Source organism: Pecten maximus, chromosome 1, assembly GCF_902652985.1.
Source record: "Pecten maximus chromosome 1, xPecMax1.1, whole genome shotgun sequence".
Taxonomy (NCBI): domain Eukaryota; kingdom Metazoa; phylum Mollusca; class Bivalvia; order Pectinida; family Pectinidae; genus Pecten; species Pecten maximus.
Window position 1 is genome coordinate 25,445,537 of NC_047015.1, and position 24,112 is coordinate 25,469,648.

At 34.9% G+C, this 24,112-nt stretch overlaps 1 protein-coding gene across 1 annotated transcript in view; it reads right to left on the reverse strand.

Annotated features, from left to right (window-relative positions):
- The window catches only part of LOC117336240 (MAM and LDL-receptor class A domain-containing protein 1-like), a 32,437-nt gene extending 12,386 nt beyond the window's left edge, over positions 1 to 20,051 (reverse strand). The window contains exons 1-12 of the mRNA XM_033896752.1: positions 19,932 to 20,051; positions 18,729 to 18,835; positions 17,228 to 17,288; positions 15,941 to 15,996; positions 15,641 to 15,716; positions 14,880 to 15,015; positions 14,339 to 14,514; positions 7,977 to 8,195; positions 6,732 to 6,920; positions 3,628 to 3,759; positions 1,076 to 1,175; positions 150 to 312 (exon numbers count right to left, since the gene is read on the reverse strand). Of these exons, the coding sequence (XP_033752643.1) occupies positions 150 to 312; positions 1,076 to 1,175; positions 3,628 to 3,759; positions 6,732 to 6,920; positions 7,977 to 8,195; positions 14,339 to 14,514; positions 14,880 to 15,015; positions 15,641 to 15,716; positions 15,941 to 15,996; positions 17,228 to 17,288; positions 18,729 to 18,800 (1,380 nt within the window). The 5' untranslated portion in view covers positions 18,801 to 18,835; positions 19,932 to 20,051. The remainder of the gene's footprint in view (positions 1 to 149; positions 313 to 1,075; positions 1,176 to 3,627; positions 3,760 to 6,731; positions 6,921 to 7,976; positions 8,196 to 14,338; positions 14,515 to 14,879; positions 15,016 to 15,640; positions 15,717 to 15,940; positions 15,997 to 17,227; positions 17,289 to 18,728; positions 18,836 to 19,931) is intronic.
- Between the last annotated feature and the right edge of the window lie 4,061 nt (positions 20,052 to 24,112).

Below are 24,112 nucleotides of genomic sequence, written 5' to 3' on the forward strand. Positions count from 1 at the left end.
TAACACTGACATGTAAGTAGTTGCCCACTGCCATCGTGGAAAACAAATTCTTAGTGGGATTTTAATTATTGAGGTAGAAGCTATCATTCTCACTGCTGTAAATGTTTGTAGTAACATCGTTTAGGCTCATTGGCCTCTTAATAGTTTACCTGAAAGTTTTGTGATACACAGGCCAGCTTAACCTCCAGGGTGATTCTGTTCCAGCTGTCGCCATGGTCACCCTGCCACGACTGTAGGTTTACAGTGTCGCCACATGATGTACTACTGACATTCAAACTTCCCATCATTTCACCGTGCATTGATAACGTGAACCTAATTGAACAGAAATAAACACTATTGTAGTATATTTGGGGTCCAAAAGTAAGAGTGGGTCATGCCGACATGCCACTTCGACATTTGGCTTTGCCTGTTAAATGAACATTTGCATTTCAATGGAGTTTAATAATGATACATAAGGGAGGAAATTGAATGGTTTCCCGTTAAATATAACAGTACGACAGAATATTGATATTTTCACGAGTGCGAAGCACGAATGAAAAATATCGAAATATTCTGTCATACGTGTGAAATGTGTTATTTTAAACGGGAAACCATTCAATTTTCTTTTTATTGCATTTTATATACTTTAAAACAAAATTTAAAAAAAAACATCGAAAAATTAATAGTGTCAAAATAAGCTGGAATCAGGAACATAATTCATGACGTCATCTCTTTGTGACGTTACTCCACGTCAACTTGACGGCGCCATTTTGAAAGGACTGATCAACGCAATTTAAGCGTTTTCTGCTGTTATCGGAGAATCTGCATGAATAGCCAACGTCTAGTGATTTTTTGGCAAAAACGAGTCTTAATATTTACCTATCTTCGCTTCGATTGGGAAAAATCGGCAAGTTATATTTTCACTGCAAAATCTTCTATTTTCACCGCTTATCGCTGTGGTGAAAATATAATTTTTATTAGTGTGATAAATTTCTATATTTCACTGGCAAAAATGCAATAAACATGTTTTCTTGTTTTTTACTTTTGCTGAAATGCCCTTTATAGGGCTCTGTAGGCCATGTCGTAAATAGCTTACGTAATACAGTAGTCGACGTTTTCATTAGAAACAGCAGGTGATGTGATGAAGAGAGTGTTTGGCTCTCCTAAGATTTCCCCTTTGGCGTAGACGAATGCCCCTGAGGAAGAGAAACAACATTATATTTGTGGTGTGTTCTGTATAGAGATCTTGGCTAAATCAGGACAAAATATCGACGCCTGTTTCTATTTAATAAGTGCTCCATGGCTTTGGATCCATTGGATCTTTGGATCCATTTGCTCAACCGTGGACTCGAATTGTAATAAAAAGCAGATAAAATATTAGGCTGTTTTAGAATAGTAACGAATACCACACGGTTGTATCGATCATATGATTTTGAATTGATATTATTTTAATATAACGGTAAACTTGTATTGTGTATACGATGTACGTTTTATGAAGTACCGGGGTATTTGTGAGTCCTACTACGCCTTGTCCTTAATAGTGTACCTATGTTACTAGCCCGAGTTTTCTCTGGCCCTGTCACCATGTCTGGTGTAGGGCCAGAGCGCACTACTATATGAAAACGTGGAATTATCCGACACCGTTTGGTGTCGCTAAGAATTTGATGCAAAAACAATAAAATCGGGTGTGACATAACACCTACCTTGCATATATGGATAAATGAGATGTTTATGTACCCCAAAACACCCATTTAGTCTCATCTAGGTGTTTTATTCCGTCCGTATAGACCCTCACTTTACACTAGTCAAAATTTCATACTTGACTCGACGCCATATTGCTAACTATGTAGGTCGCGGTCCGCCTAATTACCCTAATCTGTGCGCGATGGAGCGAAAAGAAAAAAAATACAACATTTATTTTTATATATTTTACCGCTTATAATTTATAAATAATGATTTTTTTAATGGAATATAACATCTTTTGGGAAATAATCAACTTAGTTTTCATAATTTAAACTTTGTAAGAAGAAAAACACAATAAATGATATGTGGTCTTTTCGGTCCATTGCGTTCCGATTTGGGTGGTTAGTCGTACTGTCACTTACAAAATGGCGGGTCAACAGTATGAAATTTTGACTAGCGTAAAGCGAGGGCCTGTACGGACGAAATAAAACACCTAGATGAGACTAAATGGGTGTTTTGGGGTACATAAATATCTCATTTATCCATATATGTAAGGTAGGTGTTATGTCACACCCGATTTTATTGTTTTCGCATCAAATTCTTAGCGACACCAAACGGTGTCGGATAATTCCACGTTTTCATATAGTAGTGCGCTCTGGCCCTACACCAGACATGGTGACAGGGCCAGAGAAAACTCGGGCTACTATGTTACTATCCCATTTGCTATTGCCTAACTAGTGTAAATTATTGAACTATCTCAGAAGCTATTGCCTAAATGATGGTACCTATATTGCTCTCCCAAACACTTGCCTAACTGGTGTTAACAATCTACTGTCCCAGGAGCTATTGCCTAAGTGGTGTTGCCTACACTACTGTCCAAGGAGCTATCGACTAACTGTTGTTACCTCTATATATACTGCTACCAATGAGCTAGTGTTGCCTATATACGTCTATCCATAGAACTATACTTTTATCCCAGGAGCAATTACCTGTCTGGTGTCTTCTTGCACTACTATGCAATAAGCTATTGCCTAAATGGTGTTGCATATATACGTCTATCCAAAGAACTATTGCCTAACTGGTGTGCCTATATACGTCTATCCATAGAACTATTGCATAACTGGCGTTACCTATACTATTATCCCAAGAGTAATTGCCTAACTGGTGTTGCCTATATTACTATCCAAGTAACTATATTGCCTAACTGGTGTTACCTATATTTTTATCTCATGAGCTATTGTCTAATTTGGGTAACTTACATATATACTACTATCAAATGAACTATTGCTTAACTTGTGTTGCCTAAACAACTATCCGTGGAAGAATTGCGTAATTTGTGTTATTCGTACTGCTATTCCTATTACTATTACATTGCTAGTGATACCTATTCTACTTTCCTGGGAACTATTGCCTAGCTGGTGTTACCTGCACTGCTATGCAAGAAGCTATTGCGTAACTGGTGTTATCTATACTACTCTCCCAGGAGCAATTGCCTAACTGGTGTTACCTATACTACTATCCCAGGAGCAATTGCCTAACTGGTGCTACCTACATATATACTACTATCCTAAGATATATTGCCTAACTAGTGTTACCTATACTACTATCCCATGAGCAATTGCCTAACTGGTGTTCCCTATACTACTATCCCAGGAGCAATTGCCTAACTGGTGTTACCTATACTACTATCCCAGGAGCAATTGCCTAACTGGTGTTACCTATACTACTATCCTAAGAACTATTGCCTAACTGGTGTTACCTATACTACTATCCTTATAATCTATTGCCTAACTGGTGTTACCTATACTACTATCCTAAGAACTATTGCCTAACTGGTGTTACCTATACTACTATCCTAAGAACTATTGCCTAACTGGTGTTAAGTATACTACTATCCTAAGAACTATTGCCTAACTGGTGTTAAGTATACTACAATCCCGAGAACCATTGCCTAACTCGTGTTACCTATACTACTGTCCCAGGTGTGGTCCCATGTTGGTCCTGTGTGCTGTAATGGGGTCGGAAAGCTTGTCCATGTCCAATTGCCATGCCATCCACATATTGACGAGTTGTCAAAATTACAGTAATGGTAGTTGCCTAAACGAGAATGGAAGATGGATGATACCTTGAAACTTCGCAAGTTTTACCGTATTTAATGTCACCATATATGTAGGGGATGAACTGGATAGAAATAGGTAGAAAGATACAGGGGATAAACTGGGTAGAAATAGATAGAAAGATGTAGGGATAAACTGGATAGAAATGGACAGAAAGATGTAAGGGATAAACTGGATAGAAATAGGTAGAAAGATGTAGGGATAAACTGGGTAGAAATAGAAAGATGTAGGGATAAACTGGGTAGAAATAGAAAGATGTAGGGATAAACTGGGTAGAAATAGAAAGATGTAGGGGATAAACTGGGTAGAAATAGAAAGATGTAGGAATAAACTGGATAGAAAGATGTAGGGGATAAACTGGATAGAAATAGGTAGAAAGATGTAGGGATAAACTGGATAGAAATGGGTAGAAAGATACAGGGGATACACTGGATAGAAAGATGTAGAAAGATGTAGGGATAAACTGGATAGAAATGGACAGAAAGATGTAGGGATAGAAATGGACAGAAAGATGTAGGGATAAACTGGATAGAAATAGATAGAAAGATGTAGGGATAAACTGGATAGAAATGGACAGAAAGATACCGGGGATACACTGGATAGAAATGGACAGAAAGATACAGGGGATAAACTGGATAGAAAGATGTAGGGATAAACTGGATAGAAATAGGTAGAAAGATACAGGGGATACAATGGATAGAAATAAGTAGAAAGATGTAGGGATAAACTGGATAGAAAGATACAGGCGATACACTTTATAGAAAGATACAGGGGATAAACTGGATAGAAAGATGTAGGGATACACGGGATAGAAAGATGTAGGGGATAAACTGGATAGAAATAGATAGAAAGATGTAGGGATAAACTGGAAAGAAAGATGTAGGGATAAACTGGATAGAAATAGGTAGAAAGATACAGGGGATAAACTGGATAGAAAGATGTAGAAAGATGTAGGGATAAACTGGATAGAAATAGGTAGAAAGATACAGGGGATACACTGGATAGAAAGATGTAGGGATAAACTGGAAAGAAAGATGTAGGGATAAACTGGATAGAAATGGATAGAAAGATGTAGGGATAAACTGGATAGAAATAGAAATATGTAGGGATAAACTGGATAGAAATGGATAGAACGATGTAGGGATAAACTGGATAGAAATAGAAATATGTAGGGATAAACTGGATAGAAATGGACAGAAAGATGTAGGGATAAACTGGATAGAACGATGTAGGGATAAACTGGATAGAAATGGACAGAAAGATGTAAGGATAAACTGGATAGAAATGGACAGAAAGATGTAGGGGATACACTGGATAGAAATAGATAGAAAGATGTAGGGATAAACTGGATAGAAATAGATAGAAAGATGTAGGGGATAAACTGGATAGAAATAGATAGAAAGATGTAGGGATAAACTGGATAGAAATAGAAAGATGTAGGGATAAACTGGATAGAAATGGATAGAAATATGTAGGGATAAACTGAATAGAAATGGACAGAAAGATGTAGGAAAAAACTGGATAGAAATGGACAGAAAGATGTACACTGGATAGAGAGATACAGGGGATAAACTGGATAGAAATAGATAGAAAGATGTAGGGGATAAACTGGATAGAAATAGATAGAAAGATGTAGGGATAAACTGGATAGAAATAGAAAGATGTAGGAAAAAACTGGATAGAAATGGACAGAAAGATGTACACTGGATAGAGAGATACAGGGGATAAACTGGATAGAAATTGGTAGAAAAATACACTGGATAGAAATAGATAGAAAGATGTAGGGATAAACTGGATAGAAATAGATAGAAAGATGTAGGGGATAAACTGGATAGAAATAGATAGAAAGATGTAGGGATAAACTGGATAGAAATAGAAAGATGTAGGGATAAACTGGATAGAAATGGATAGAAAGATGTAGGGATAAACTGGATAGAAATAGAAAGATGTAGGGATAAACTGGATAGAAATGGATAGAAAGATGTAGGGATAAACTGGATAGAAATAGATAGAAAGATGTAGGGATAAACTGGATAGAAATGGATAGAAAGATGTAGGGATAAACTGGATAGAAATGGATAGAAAGATGTAGGGATAAACTGGATAGAAATGGACAGAAAGATGTAGGGATAAACTGGATAGAAATGGACAGAAAGATGTACACTGGATAGAGAGATACAGGGGATAAACTGGATAGAAATTGGTAGAAAAATACACTGGATAGAAATAGATAGAAAGATGTAGGGATAAACTGGATAGAAAGATACAAGGGATAAACTGGATAGAAATAGGTAGAAAGATGAAGGGATAAGCTCGATAGAAATAGATAGAACGGTGTAGGGATAAACTGGATAGAAATAGAAAGGTTGGGATAAACTGGATAGAAATAGAAAGAAAGATGTAGGGATAAACTGGATAGAAATGGGTAGAAAGATGTAGGGATAAACTGGATAGAAAGATATGTAGGGATAAACTGGATAGAAATAGCTAGAAAACATTTATTTGGAGACGAGTGATCTTCGGTACCGTTAACGTCACTCGTTTCTTTCAGCCATTCCTGGTTAGGTTGATGTAAATTCGGCGAATTTGTTGGATTCCTTATTACCTAACTTATTTGATGTTAAACCAAAACACAAGGACACAAAGATACTGTATTGCATGGAGACATATATCGTTATATGTACGGTGGTCTTCTCCTGTACGCTAAACATTGACTATTGGAATGATAGTAACTCGAAACACTTTAAACTGTCACAACAGGAAGTCAGCTACACAGAGAGAATCACGTGTTTGCTTGGTGTAACTAGAAATGTGCATCACACAGTAATGTACTTTTGAGGAGCCGGTTGTGGTAATCTTTAATTGATTTGATATATTAAACAATGTCAGGCATACATTAAAATTAAACAGAATGGTTGATATTAGATGGTAACTCTATACTGTGCGGACTACCTTTGGTCGGATCCAGACAGACTGGGGTGTCGCCTGTCCACGTCCCGTTGTCAGTACAGATCCGCTCGGATGGCCCGATCAAAGCAAAGCCATCGTTACATTTGTATGTAATTTTCGATCCTATAGTCAGATCATCTTTAGATATTCCTCCATTTTTTAGAGTTCCCGGGTTTTGGCATTCTTTTTGATCTGCAAAGCAATTAGACTGTAAGTTTGACAAACTCTGACAAAGTTGTTGATCGACAGATGGAATGAGTTCTAGAATCATAGAATAAAACCAAGCAAAAGGTTCCAAGCAAGCCTTCATGTTTTGTATGAGGGAAAATAGCAGATAAAATGTAATGTAGAATATGCATATTACTTATTATGGTGGACCACATACGCCTGTTACAATTCATAAAAAAAAACAATCTAAACCTAAAGTTCTTTCTTGCCGTTTCTCCAAAATTATAATAGGCTTGGAGTAACTCTTGTCAGATTCTTTTAAATTTTGCTAATGAAGATGAAGATATAGTAGTCTCATGAAGTTCATTCCACAGAGAGGAAGGTAATGAGTAAGATTTGGTAAGATAAAGGGCGTAGCATGGGGTTCTGTAATTGTTGTTATAGTATCGCCAACTTAAGGAGGTAGAAGTTAATGGAGGTAACTGTGTTAACTGGTTATCCATGTCGTAACTCAGACTTAGTTTTCTTCTTTATATCCTATCAGAAAGTGTATTCAGGGTTCATTTCTGAATGTAAAGCTGAAACATTAAACAGATGACGGTAAGCCTGTGATAATGCGGGCTGCCTCATGTTGTGATATTTCTAATTTCAAAAAAAAATGATATTGAACATCCATCCCAAAGTTCACATGTATACTCTAAAATTGGTTGAAATAAAAGTTTTATCAATCATAAATAGTGCATCTATTTGCAATATAAATTTTAACTTCCTTAACACGTTAGTCTTTTTTTGATAGCTAACACCTTTATATCCTTGACGCGTATCTAAAGCTGAAAACTAGTTGTCGATAAATACTTCCTGTTAAATAAATATTATGAAGATAGTTTTCAGTCCACTTACGAAATTCCCCAGTGAAGCCATACGACCGTAATTTAACAAGAAGCGTCGTGTAAGATACGAGGTATCCTAATTTCATTTATTTAAAGAACACATCATACCAGTTCTAAGGGAGCCTTGGTGAAAGCATAGGAGTGAGGATTCTTATGCAACAATACATTTGTAATGTCTAAAGGTACTCACCACAATTGTATAGTTTACGTATTTTGATAATATCTAGTGCCGTGAGGTTGAGACGCTGACCTACTCTGGAAACGTCTACTGAGCTGTCACTCATCTGTATAGTGGGGTGGTTATCGCTGCTGAACGCGTATACTGAGTAGTGCATGATTGAGTAGTAGTCATACCTGTCCAGCAGCACGACGTCCCGCTCATCCATCTTAATGAAATTAGTCTCTTGGTCTGAAAAAAATACAAGCGGATGACCATCTACTTATCTGCGTCCACTGATCTCTGATCAAGACTTAATTATGTTATTTCTGTCAATTCTGGTATTGACTTGATACAGGCAATCTGTTCTAGACAGTTGTATTCTGATTCAATCCCAATTAAATCTATTATTCTCTGGTCTAGACTAAATCTCTTAGTTTACTTACTTTACAAAGTAATTATTTAGAACCTGTTAAAATCAACCAATACGACAACATTAAACTAGCCAATCTGTCCACGTTATGATTGTATGAATAAATATAGAATGGAAGCACGAACGTCAGATCAAAAGCTCCAAACGCTATAATTTATGTAATTATATACCCCAAGACTGGTTATTTTTGCGTAATGACTTCATTGATTCTCTGCAAACTGCATTACCTGTTTATCATTATGCAGATTGAAAGCCATGAATAAATTGGCGCGAGGGTCAGCATTATATTTTATAAATGTAGTTATATACATTATGTTAACTCACATATACAGTATATTATATTTATTTAAGAAATAATTAACGATGATTCGTGTATTGTTGCAGGATATACAATGAGGACGAGGATATTTTGCAATTAAATTAATAACGAAGGCCTGAGTTATTTATTAAAATTGCAAAATATCCGAGTCCGAGTTGTATATCCTGCAACAATACACGAGTCAAAGTCGATTATTTCTATTCTACCATGTACTATTTAGTTCTGAGATCTACCTCTTCCTAATAGAAAAATGGCAACGAAACCCCTGGAAATGTGTCGCTACATGGCTGTTACAATTCACAAGAAACGATAAGGCGCGCGTGCTAATTAATATTCAAAAGCTGACGTCAATTCCAAGCCGTTTCGATAACTTTCGGGGATGTCGCCAAGCAATTCATGTAGAAATGCTCTCCAAAGGTTGCCTGTGGAAACTGACCTTACAACATATTGTTCAGCAAAGTCTGCTCTGGGTGGATAGAAATTAACAATCTGTTAAACTTCTCCGTTGTAAAATACACGGTCTCCGGCGTTCAAACGATTACAAATGCACGATTTCAGAGGGGAAAGATTGTAACAGCTGTGACTCACGAGCGTGTATTATTGACACGAGCGTGTATTATTGGAAAATAATACATGGTTTTAAACCAATCAAAACTGTCGTTGCATAGCAGACATGGGAGAATAACTCATATAAACATTGTATTATATTGATAACTCAGATATATACATTATGTCATATTGATGAACTCGCATATACAGTATGTTATATCGGTTAACCGACATATAAAGTATACTGCATTGATTTACTCGCACATACAGTATATATTATATTAACTAACTCACATATACATTATATTATATCGATTAAATCACATATACATTATAATATATTAATTTACTCACATACACAGTATATCTTATTGATTAACTCACATTTACATTATATCATATTGATCAACTCACATATATATCATTAATTAATGATTCCTCACATATACATAAGCAAAACCACCCATATGTGTTGATCTGTCGAGTCGGATAGCCCGAGTTTCTTGCGCGGAGGAAAAATATCACTCGTGTGCTCCGACAGATCAACACATATGGGTGGTTTTGCTTATTTATCACATACCTATGTAATCTTATAATAGTGATACAACAAATTTCGGTGAATGTTTTCTGTCGGTTTGTATCACACATGTGTGATACAAGATGTTGTATAACCATACAAGCCGGAACTACTTTTAAGAGGAATTCCCTTTTCCATGAAACTAAAAATAGACAGTTCATTGGAAGAAATAAAGTGAAGCTGTATCTTACAACATTGATTAAAAATTATGATTTTAAAAAAAAATAAATGCATTTAATTACAAATCAAAATCAATTACTTGAATATTTTAAATGTACGTTTATTTCTCTTAAATAAATATTGTCCTCCGACATTTCTGTCGCCTGCTAGAGTCTGTTTGACAGCTCATAGTCTATCATCATAACATGGAACTTTCGGACGTTAACTTTGAAATTCTTCATGATATGATATTTGATGAAGTGGATAACGAGGAAGGGTTCGTAAATGACGAAGAAAATCACATTGTTCCTTCACAGCAGCCCGTACAAACATCTAACCCCCCATTACCTGCGTCTTCTCTCCAAGTTATGCCTGTCCCCCACCAACGCCCGTCCCCCAAACAATGACAACACCGTCTGATCATGTATCTACAACTGCTCCCGAGCGTTCATTCACATCAGGGATAACAGACTTGCGTGATTACATAATGAGTAAAAGAAATCCAAACACAGTAAGAAAAACTGAAGGCGTTATAAAGAAATTTGTTGATTGGATTGCTGAAACGCCCCGTTCTGACGTCAGGTCATTGAGTGATATTTTGATTATAATAATTATAATATATATAATTTGACTTTTTTTTCTTCATTGAAAACGAAAATAATACATAGTTATGTGAAGCCACTTGAAACCGCAAATGGATTCCATAATTAAGGAAAGATGTAATTAATAAAGGTATGTGATAAAAGCAAAACCACCCATATGTGTTGATCTGTCGAGTCGGATCGCCCTCGTTTCTTGCGCGGAGGAAAATATCACGAGTGGCGTCACATCACTATGTATTATTTTCGTTTTCAATGAAGAAAAAAAAAATCGTCATCTCGTCATCATAAGTTCGTCAACTGATTAAAAGTGTAGGCCCAGTTGACAGATCTAGCAAGTTTACACTTAATCAATATTTCTGTACTGATTAACTCCCTTCTGTTTTCAAACTGATAATGTAAAGGAAAATCACAACACTAATTGATGCGAAATCATTTATTTGCAATCAGATATATGTTAATAAATTCTCCCAACTGTCAGTGAAAGTGTTCGGCATTTAATTATGATTTAAAATACAACATTGTTTACTTCAAGCAGCAAACTTTACAAATACTGTTTAATTTAATTTGATTTAGCATTTGTTAAGCGTGGATATATTAAAAAAAATCAAATTAAACCTATTAATCGATGGCATCAAACACATTCTCCATACCTAGACATATAGCTAATATGCTGTCGTTGAGCGACTACGTCACAGCACGTGCAATTCATTCACAAAAACAAGCGACATGTCACACCGAGTCATCGTCAGAGTCAGTGATTCGTAGGATTCTACGATATTTCTTAGGAGGAGATATAACTTGAGAGGAAGTTGGGAAGATATTTGAAAGGAAATGTTAAATGTGCCGCCAGTAATATTTGCCCCAGAAAACATTCCCGTGGCAAGATTTTGACATTCTCCAGATCAATCTAATTAAAATATAGATGGTCATTATCACTACGGTACATGAACATCTAATAACATCCCATAACGGGTCACGTCAGGGTGAACTTTTGGATTAGCCAATCAAATGACTACTTCCAGAATCTTGGAAGTGAATTTTATATGTACGAATTAGCATGACTAGAGTGCATAGCTTGTATAATCTGTCAATTTGTTTCAAGTCATTTCGTCCCATAAAGCATATAGCTATATACTGTGCCGAAATGGTTTGCTTCAGGTGTATGCTGTGACGAAATGTTTTGCTTCGATGACATCGACAAAATGCCAATTCGCCCTGAAAGTGAAATACACACATCTCAGATGTCATCAGAACGTGACCCGTTATGGGATGTTGTTAGATGTTCATGTAACGTAGTGAGAATGACCATCTAGATTTTAATTAGATTGTCTCCAGATGACCTTGGCATTGGATTTTTAACTGGTTCGACCGCGTTTTCATTTCTGGAATTTCTCTTTGCCACTTCACTACGAGAAATTGTCGATCGGGCAGACTTTGTTGACAAAGATGTTTCGGGGACATTTTGTTGAAGTTCGCACATTTCTCATTGCTGCTGCATGGATGCCACTGCATAATTATTCACACTGTTGACATTTTTATGGCCACTCAACTGCATGATTGTTGTCGGTGCTACGCCAGAATGCAAAAGTTTTGTGCACAGAGTTTTTCGGAGGGATTGGTTGGTCTTTTTTCCAACAAGACCGGCATTGTTTGCCATGGTTTTCATCATATCAGAAAGCTTATTTTTCCCCAATGGCTAATTTTTAAAACCAACGTTTACCGTTCTCGTTGTGATTGACAGCAAGATAAAAGGGATATTCTGCAGTGTTTATTTCGTGTGGCCTGTGTTTCGCGTAAAGTTTAAATGATTTGATTTGACATCTGGATGAATTCTCGGGATTTACAAAAAGTTTTGGATTAAATGACCTCTGGTGAGTTGAATTGCCTCCACGAGTTTTTGTTGATCTTTCATTAAATTCCAAATATTCTTGGCCGTTTTCGTCAGTTTTCAGTTCAAAATCCCCCCATTTTAATTGCCTGTTTTCGTCGCACCCCTTGAACCCCAACAAGTTTGTATTATGATACCATACAGTGTTGAGTAGAGACTGCGGATGGTCTAATCCCAGCTGACCACTTTGCCATAGAGCGTTTTCCTCATTTTCACTGACCGGCTCAGCCCTGTTCGATTTATTTCCCAACCCTCGTTGTTTCAGTTCTTTCCTACGGGACAGTAGCACCTGACGACTGGTGCTAAATAACTCTGATGTCATTATGTTGTATGGATAGTTTATTTCACGTAGATAACGGTCCATTCCGCGATGAAAACTTGTCAGTGTATCCGGTTCATACTGGGAACCGTCATTTTTCCGGGCGCCTAATAAGAATCCCCCAATGAATGTGTCCATTTCAAATGGTAAAATATCACTCAATGATCTGACGTCAGAGCGGGGCATTTCAGCAATCCAATCAACAAATTTCTTTATAACGCCTTCAGTTTTTCTTACTGTGTTTGGATTTCTTTTACTCATTATGTAATCACGCAAGTCTGTTATCCCTGATGTGAATGAACGCTCGGGAGCAGTTGTAGATACATGATCAGACGGTGTTGTCATTGTTTGGGGGACGGGCGTTGGTGGGGGACAGGCATAACTTGGAGAGAAGACGCATTTAATGGGGGTTCGATGTTTGTACGGGCTGCTGTGAGGAAACAATGTGATTTTCTTCGTCATTTACAAACCCTTCCTCGTTATCCACTTCATCAAATATCATATTATGAAGAATTTCAAAGTTAACGTCCGAAAGTTCCATGTTATATTGATAGACTATGAGCTGTCAAACAGACTCTAGCAGACGACAGAAATGTCGGAGGACAATATTTATTTAAGAGAAATAAACGTACATTTAAAATATTCAAGTAATTGATTTTGATTTGTAATTAAGTGCATTTATTTAAAAAAAAAAAATTCATAATTTTTAATCAATGTTGTAAGATACAGCTTCACTTCATTTCTTCCAATGAACTGTCTATTTTTAGTTTCATGGAAAAGGGAATTCCCCTTAAAAGTAGTTCCGGCTAGTATGGTGATACGACATCTTGTATCACACATGTGTGATACAAACCGACAGAAAACATTCACCGAAATTTGTTGTATCACTATTATAAGATTACATAGGTATGTGATAAATAGAGGATATCTAACAGTGTTTTCAGTAATACCAAATATATTTCACGTGTGGGGCTAATATTTTGGTATTTTTCACGAGTGCGCAGCACGAGTGAAAAATATCTAAATATTAGCCACACGAGTGAAATATATTTGGTTTTACTGAAGACACTGTTAGATATTCTGTTTATTACATTTTTTTTATCAACGAAAAACCTACCCCGTATGCTAACTAGGCTTACAGCGATAATTTGTAAACAAAAAATGTAGTTCCCCCAGGTGCTGAGATATATGTCGGGCTTTCTGATTGGTCAATTATTTTGGTATTTTCTAATCATTAATTTGATTGGTCAAATCAGCAAAAGTGATATTTTTCACTAGTGATAAATATGATATTTTTCACTAGTGAAAAATATCACTTTTATAGAATGAATAATTTTTGATATTTCACTGGTAAAAATGTACTAAAGTATATTATATTGATTTACTCACATATACATAATGTCATATTGATTTGCATATACTGTATATTATATTATATTTAAGACATGTCAGAAAGAACAAATTACAATGAATATTGATTAATTAACGTATACAGTTATATTATGTTGAATTATTTACATACTACAATATATTTCATTGATCAACTCACGGTATGCTATATTATCCCAAAGAACTTTGATGTATTGGTCCCTGTCGGGTCTCGTGTGTTCATGCCAGAATCCCAGTGTGTGCATAAGCTCATGGAAAATGGTACCTCTGTTAAGACATCTAGGAGCTAATGACAGTCTTTGGACCCCACCATTTCTCCCCACAGCACTGATACATCTAGTACAGACACAATGCGTAATTCATTCGTTTCTGTTCACTGATATACAATATCTTCAGGCTTTCTTTTGGTTTTTCGTTTACATTATACTAGTAAAGAATACAAGTCTTGCGTAACCTGTTCACGTAAACCATTGATAATTTGGTACGGTACATAATTTCATTTTTTTTCAAATTGTCCGCATATGTTTCAATGAAAATCCAATTTTACGAAATAAACCTTATATCAACGTCATTTCCATCAAAATGCATTTTGGTAGCCATGACAGTTCATTTCATTGAATAATGTTCATGAGTATTTGGTATGTTCATTAATTTAAACAGATTTTTTAAAATTGATTAATACAGGAAACACAGCAACATACCCATTATTTGTGTCTTTCAGAATGGTGACAAAATCACGGTCACTGTCTATTTTCGGTCGGAAGTTGATGCAACCATCCCCGACGATATCGTGTAATTCTGCCATAACAGATGTTATAACGTTGCTTTGTTCCTGATCTGATGTAATATAGAGCATTGTCATTAGTTATTATGTCTCTTTCTGATGTTTGATACAAGATTTTACCTTGCTTTATTGTCATAAGATACGTGCTATAATATTTTATATTTTTATGAGTTTTTCTTTGTACTTTCTTTTATACCAAATAGAAAGATTATCTGTATACCGAGCTCAACTGCTGAAACATTTAACAATAGGAAGATCGTGAAACCCCATCACGCGATACAGGAATTAAGGTAGGTAGATGGGTGAGTGTTTGGTGATAGTTACACGAGAGTATATGATTAAGCCTTACGGTAAATTCTAATATATTTTGAATACTTGGATGGTTTTTTTTCTCTATTTCCTATGAAATCGACATATCCTGATATGTTTTCCAATAGTGTTCACATTGATTTGATCGAATATAATATTTGAAGTTGGCAAGAACCGGATACTTTCATATTACGTTTTGCTGTTTTCATGAGAGTGATCAGTTTATTCTATTTGCATTAACCGCATTATCCCGACTTTTACGATGTGTTCCGAAATCTTACGGTGTGTTCCGATCTGCTGCGATGTGTTCCGATGAGTAACGTTGTGTTTAAGTGTATACTGTATAACAACCAGTAATCGAACCCTTACCGAATCCTGGGTCTAATTCATATGGCACGTGGCGATCCCTCCATGTTAATCGCGGGTTTCCAACAGCGTGGCGACTCTACACAATATAAGTATTTATTTTTAGATAACTATAATTACGTATAACTATTATTGTACATGGTTAAATAACAAATAACTTGCTTAACTATATCAATGTATTCTACAGTAGACATTTTTCTGTTTTAATGTAATTTTGATGTATTTTTTATCATTAAAATGTTAAGCAGCACATAAATTTTATTTTTTTATCGATCACCTCATTGTTATAGATAGACGCAATACCTGTTGCTCGACATAGATGTCACCTTCTTTTAGGACCCCTCCCTTTACTTGAACACCTGATATAAAAGGGAAAAAATATCACATATAGGCAGATACAGTTCAGTTATTTTGATTAAACGAATTCCGTTATACGTGCATTTTATATGTCATTGTCTGTAGGTATGCATTATTTGTACACTTTATACCTCATTGTCTGTAAGTGTACATTATTTGTACACTTTATATGTCATTGTCTGTAAGTGTACATTATTTGTACACTTTATATGTCATTGTCTGTAAGTGTACATTATTTGTACACTTTATACGTCATTATCTGTAGGTGTACATTATTTGTACACGTTATACGTCATTATCTGTAGGTGTTCATTATTTGTATACTTTATATGTCATTGTCTGTAGGTGTACATTATTTGTACACTTTATATGTCATTGTCTGTAAGTGTACATTATTTGTACACTTTATACCTCATTATCTGTAGGTGTACATTATTTGTACATTTTATATGTCATTGTCTGTAAGTGTACATTATTTGTACACTTTATATGTCATTATCTGTAGGTGTTCATTATTTGTATACTTTATATGTCATTGTCTGTAGGTGTACATTATTTGTACACTTTATACGTCATTATCTGTAGGTGTACATTATTTGTACACTTTATATGTCATTGTCTGTAGGTGTACATTATTTGTATACTTTATGTCATTATCTGTATGTGTACATTATTTGTACACTTTATATGTCATTGTCTGTAGGTGTACATTATTTGTACACTTTATATGTCATTGTCTGTAGGTGTACATTATTTGTACACTTTATACGTCATTGTCTGTAGGTGTACATTATTTGTACACTTTATACGTCATTATCTGTAGGTGTACATTATTTGTATACTTTATACGTCATTACCTGTAAGTGTACATTATTTGTACACTTTATATGTCATTATCTGTAAGTGTACATTATTTGTACACTTTATATGTCATTGTCTTCAGGTAAGCGTTACATGTACACTTTGTATGTCCCTGTATGTAGGTATGCTGCGTTACTTGAACACCTTGTATACCTACACCTTATATGTCCTAATTATTAGGTCTTAGTTATTAGTTCATATTGTATGTCTTTATGATTAGATAATAGATATAAGTACAATTTTAACGTCTCTATCTGGTGGTCAGCGTTATTTGTGCAACTTGTATGTCCCTGAGTGAAGATATTTTTTGTGCCTTTTGTATTTCATTTTCACATAAGGGGACACACTTGGATGTTTTTTTTAAATTCTTACCGATATTCTGTTCCAAAAGGCTTAGGATTGGCTTATCTAAAGCAACATCTTTGTTGACAATCTTAAATAAAATTTTAAAAAATTAACTATTAATCGACCATGTAATACGTTATGTATAAAGTTATGTATGGAATAGGTAGCTTTGCTCCAGCGTTTCTTAATTAATTTTCTGTATCATTATGTATTTCAAACAAACTTTTCTTATTTATTGCATTCGATTTTCAGCAGAGTTATTGATAGTCACTAGTCCTATAGAATACTGATTGATACCTTGATAATATCATACATTCGACCTCTTATATTTCACTAGTGCAATATATCCGAGAGTGTTTGCCATTTGCTGCGCACATCAGAAATCGATTGTGACGTCCTAATATGGATAAAGACGTTACTTCATCAATTGAAAATGGCACAGCAAAAAATGGCTGACTCAAAAACCAAATTGCAAACTAAGTGATCGTAAATGCGCTATGCGCATTCATGTAGTCTGCGATTTTTTGTCTTTTTTTCTTTTCATATCAGCAAACTAAAAATGTTCCCATCAATCCTAAATAAGATTTTAAGACACCGTCTTCAATTTTTGCTCACGAATCTTTGCAAATAAGAACATCTAGGACTCGTTTCATAAAATCTCTTATGAAATGAAAACTCGTTTAAGTTCTTCTATAAACCTTATGAATACATGTAGTTACATTCAATAAATACATTGTTAGTGAATATTCACACAATAACATCTGCCAACAGAATATTGTGCTTAGTCATTTCCACACCATGCTTGATACGGGTAATAATGAGGGTGACTTGGAGTGTCTAATTACCAGCGAAGACAAAGGTCAGATTTATTGCTATAACACTTTTACTTAACCTCACGCAACCATAATACAAAGTAACGGTGAAATGAAATATAAATGGACAAAATGAGTAAATATTTACAATTTAACCTTCAGAACACGTGACCACGAGCTTTCTCAATTATTGTGTCTAGGGTATATGTCAAAGAGTGTGTCTCAATTATTATATGTCCAGGGTAACTGTCAAAGAGGGGTAATCTCCACTGGTAGACAGTCCACTTGGCTGGCTCTAACGTTATCGCCGGTGGTTTACTTTCCTCGAGTTTTACATAACCTTAAAGCTGGTTTATTTACACGATTTACATACGATACTAGTTTGAAGAAATCTTTTACAATAAAATGTAAATATGTACCGTTGTTACAAGTTTTTATGAATTTCTGCTGTTTCGCAATTCGACATACAATACAATTTCTCATTTAAATCAGTCTGTATAATAAATAAATAAATATTGCTTTCTGCTTTGAGAAATGTCACTCTAGATGCAACATCAAAGTAAATAAAATGTTTAAAGTTACTTATACATACTGCGCGTGAACAAAATTTTTCTTGCATAACATCAAATTGTAATTAACTTACCCCCCCCCCCCCCCCTTCCACCCCAAAAAAAAAATCCGAATAATTAAAAAATTAAAGAAAATAATAAACTTACCTCATCCTCTATCGGAAATCCTAGTACAGCATTGAGAATGAAAACTAGAAAACACCATTGTCGAGCCTGCATCCTCGGGTGACGGGTTATCGATGTTTTTGTTTTTACTGTTTGATTAGAAGGTTGTATACAACACAACTGGTGAAACATGGCTATGAGCTGTAAAACCGTTAACTGATATCTTTGTTTTGAATCATACGATAAGAAGAAAATGCGTAGCTGTATAGTCCTACCAGAATGACCTGTCGCATTGCCTTTTCGTGGAATATACTTAGAAGGCGATCGTAGGTATACCATTTGTTCATTGATGTCTCCGTGTATTGAGTACATAACGTACGTGTGCATGTTGTGGGTAAATGTGATACTCCATATTGTTTCACCAAATACAAGCAATTTGGATAAACAACAATGAATAGTAAAGTCGTTATAAAAATATCGTAATAAATCAATGTTGTATTACACAATTTATAATAGTATACAATTTTGCTTACTGAAACTGGTAAAACGTATATTTACGAGTACGTTCATTTGAAGAAATAAAATAGCATTAAATAGTAGTTAAGCTTACCAAACGTATTTACATATATTGATTATTAGTATTTCTATAAAAGCTAAAGCTCTCGGTCGGGGGGGGGGGGGGGGGGGGGGGGGGGGGGGGCAATACAGAAATTACAAAACAAAATATTAGAACATATAATGATAAATAAAATAAAACAACACGAAAAGAATAAGAATTCCTATAGGGGATATCAAAGCCCTTCGATATTCCAGCCTGTTACACTATCTTTGTCATTACGGCCGATTCGTTTTTTGTAAACGATTTAGTACATCGTTTTCAACTGATGTATATATAAGTATGCAATACACTTTTGTCTCTATATGAATATTTATTCCTCTGTAATTAAGATGCAATGTTCAACACGACAGGTCATTCTGGTTGGACTACATCAGTGAATGTAATGTAGCCTCTGGCCGTTGCAACATTACAGAAACTTATAGGCGGCCGAGAAGTTATTTCATAAAGGTGTGTTAAAGAAATATACTGCATTGTAATCATCAAGATCGATGATATATTCAACCATTTGACTTTCGTCATATTTTTTTCAGTTTATTATGTATGTTCGTGACTTCGATTGCAACCATTTGACACGCATATAGAAAATAATTAGAGGTATATTCATCTAAATGCACAAGCTATCTTACCTTGATTCACTGGCTATATGCCACTGTGGGTTGGGCGAGTTCGACTAATTCATCCCTGTGGTATTGTGCAAACACAACAAATCATGTTCTAGTGAACGAGAAATTATCTGTCAGCACGCGATAACATATGGTTAATAGGTCAAACCTACAGCTGTATGTATTTACCTTTTATCTGGTTCCAGAAGAATGTCGGATAGAAGTTTAAGGTGTCTACTCTTATAATAATCTGTGGACCTGACACTAAAAGTCTAACACATTGTTATACCCGTCAGGCCATTTTGAATATGGTAAATGGTGGACTATCACGTAAAGAATATATTAATAAATGATCATTCTGAAATGATTTATTTTCAATAAAATTTATGATAACTGAGGTAGCATATACCAGTAAGTCGAACTTCTGTTCAAATGCATCCGGAATTAATTGGAACCTTCTTGATCTATCCCTTATCAAATATAAAAGTGACGTTCACTAGTGAGTCCTTTGTACGACCTTTTACGATTGTTGCGTGGTAAACTGTCTGTGGATTGTTGTATGGTAGACTCTCGGTGGATTGTTGTATGGTAAACTTTCGGTGGATTGTTATATGGTAAACTGTCGGTGGGTTGTTGTATGGTAGACTGTCGGTGGATTGTTGTATGGTAAACTGTCGGTGGATTGTTGTATGGTAGACTGTCGGTGGATTGTTGTATGGTAAACTTTCGGTGAATTGTTGTATGGTAAACTGTCGGTGGATTGTTGTATGGTAGACTGTCGGTGGATTGTTGAATGGTAGACTGTCGGTGGATTGTTGTATGGTAAACTGTCGGTGGATTGTTGTATGGTAAACTGTCGGTGGATTGTTGTATGGTAAACTTTCGGTGAATTGTTGTATGGTAAACTGTCGGTGGGTTGTTGTATGGTAAACTGTCGGTGGATTGTTGTATGGTAGACTGTCGGTGGATTGTTGTATGGTAGACTGTCGGTGGATTATTGTATGGTAAACTGTCGGTGGATTGTTGTATGGTAGACTGTCGGTGGATTGTTGTATGGTAAATAGTCGGTTGGTTGTTGTATGGTTAACTGTCGGTGAATTGTTGTATGGTAGACTGTCGGTGGATTGTTGTATGGTAAACTGTCGGTTGGTTGTATGGTAAATTATCGGTGGAGTATTGTATGGTAAATTGTCGGTGGATTGTTGTATGGTAAACTGTCTGTGGATTTATGTGTATGGTAAATTGTCGGTGAATTGTTGCGTGGTAAACTTTCGATGAATTGTTGCGTGGTAAACTTTCGGTGGATTGTTGCGTGGTAAACTTTCGGTGGATTGTTGTATAGTAGACTTTCGATGAATTGTTTGTGTTGTAAACTTTCGGTTGATTGTTTTATAGTAAACTTTCTTCGGTTGATTGTTGAATGGTAAACTTTCGGTGGATTGTTACATGCTAATTTGTCAGCTGATTGCGTGGTAAACTTTCGATGAATTGTTGCGTGGTAAACTTTCGGTGGATTGTTGCGTGGTAAACTTTCGGTGGATTGTTGTATAGTAGACTTTCGATGAATTGTTTGTGTTGTAAACTTTCGGTTGATTGTTTTATAGTAAACTTTCTTCGGTTGATTGTTGAATGGTAAACTTTCGGTGGATTGTTACATGCTAATTTGTCAGCTGATTGTCGCGTGGTAAACTGTCAGTAAATTGTTGTAGGGTAAACTTTCGATGGATTGTTGCTTGGTAAACTGTTGGTGGATTGTTTAGTTCTGATGTTTGTTGTTGCTCCGCTTTTCACGTCTTACTTTGGGACTCGTTCAGACCTGCGTTTCGTGTTATTTTAATATTTAGTATTTAAAAGTTATAGGGTGAGTGTACCTCTTCTATATGAAAACATTTTGTTTGATTCAATTTCGATGTTCCCTTTTGGTTTCGAGCATCATTTATAAATCTTAGAATGTAATTGATAATAGTTATTGTATCTGTTATGTACATTCGTTAGTAGGATAATAAGATTGATGACAAAGCATGTTAAAACCTTGAATCATAATGGTGTACGAAGCAATTAATTTCGCTATTGATTAATGTGTTGTGATGTTGCATGAGATAAATTATGCGTGTATTACTTTTGAACTGGTTATGTTGTGTGGGATAAGTTACATGTATATATTACTTAAGGAATTTGTTATGCTATGTAGGATTACATATGATTATAACTTAGGAATAAGTTTAAACGAAAGTTTTTCTTTGTGATGCAATCATTCTAATTTGTTATTCTTGTTTCACTGTCATTAATAATTGTGATCAATTAATCCAAATCTTCCCTGTTTGTATTCTTTATGTAATCTTTCCTTGAACAAGAAGTCAACACTTCAAATCAACGTGTTTGAAGTAACCTTTAGTTTAATTGAGTATAATGATTGTATAGCGTCAAGAAATCTTAGTTCTTGATGGATGTAAAATATGTTTCATGAAATATTTGTTTTTATATCATCCTTTGTGATAGTTGCTGGTAAGCTACTGGAATGAAAGTCCCTGATGATTACAGTAACCTCAAAATTCTTATGAATAATGACACCTATTCATGGTTTATTTCTTATTTTGGAAAATATTCACTATCCATAATTCACCATATTGATCGACTTATGGGTACTATGGTTTAACCAATGTTATTTAGATTTTTCCCAATTCCCATTTTGTTTTTCGTTTTAGTTTGGTTTCATTTTCTTTAATCATGGTATATATCAAGATAATCAAAATCATATAACATATATGGTATCATAATATAAACCATATACATTATGTAACATAATTATTTAAATCATTAACATTATATCTTATTGTTATATAAACCATACACATTATCTATAAACCATATATATTATATATACAATGGTAATCTAATTCATATACAATATAATTATATCATAGCAATATGAGTCATATACAGTATGTATCATAATGATATACGCCATATGCAGTATATATCATTTTGATATAAACCATATACAATATCTATCAAAGTAATATAAACTAAATACTGCATAATTCATATTAATATAAACCATATTCAGTATAAAGCATGGTAGTATAAACCAAATACAGTATATATTAGTAATATAAACCACATACAGTATTTATCCTGGTAATATTAACCATATAAAGTATATACCATGTTGATATAAACCATATAAAGTTTAAAGCTTAATAATTTAAACCATAAACAGTATAAAGCATTGTAATATAAATCATATTCAGTATCATACAATGGTAGACTAAACCATATAGAGTATATAACATAATGATATAAACCATATACTGTATATTTCATTATTTAGTAAATCATATACTGTATACATAAACCATATACTGTACATACCATGGTAAAATAAACCATACACAATATAATATACAATGTAATAATGAAACTCATACACAGTAAATATCATTTTAATCTTTAACATATGCAATATATATCGAATAATGAACTTAAAACGTGTTTTCTTCTGTTTGCTTCATTAATTATCAAACGGACTCGGCACAATTTCTATAATCAAACCTTCTCCCTACCCCTCTCATGTTTTAGCGATTTCATTAAACGTGTATTCCGTTGTATGCAAGCATCTGATACTTCAGTCACGACGAGGAGATAATTAATCCAAAATTTAAGTTATATCATTTTTTTCTTTGTTCGCATAGATCTGTTGATTTATAAAATATATTGGGCAACAATAAAAAATATTCATGTATTTTATGTACCAGCTGACCTGGCAATTCACTTCCTGGTTGAATAAATAAAATCATGAAAGTGTACCGACGGAACTCTATTCTTATCAGTCTATATTGATTTCGGAGCGTCAACGTACTGAGATCAACCTGATAAATACGTCGTTATCTTTATAACATTGTGTTGATCCCGGATATGACCAAATAATCTTTAAGACTGACAAGCTGATTTATAAATATCTTTATTAGCTCACCTGGTCCAAGGGACCAAGGTGAGTTTGTGCCATACCGTTACGTCCGTCCGCACATCCATTCGTCCGTTCGTCCGTCAATCATTACCGTGTGAACACGGTAATAAAAACCAAAATAAATATCAACCAAGTGTGATGAAACATATGCAGCCATATATCGACAAGATCTCGGAGGAGTTCGAAAATGAGAATTATTCGACAGTTACTTACAGAGTTAATGTCCTTTGCAAAAATA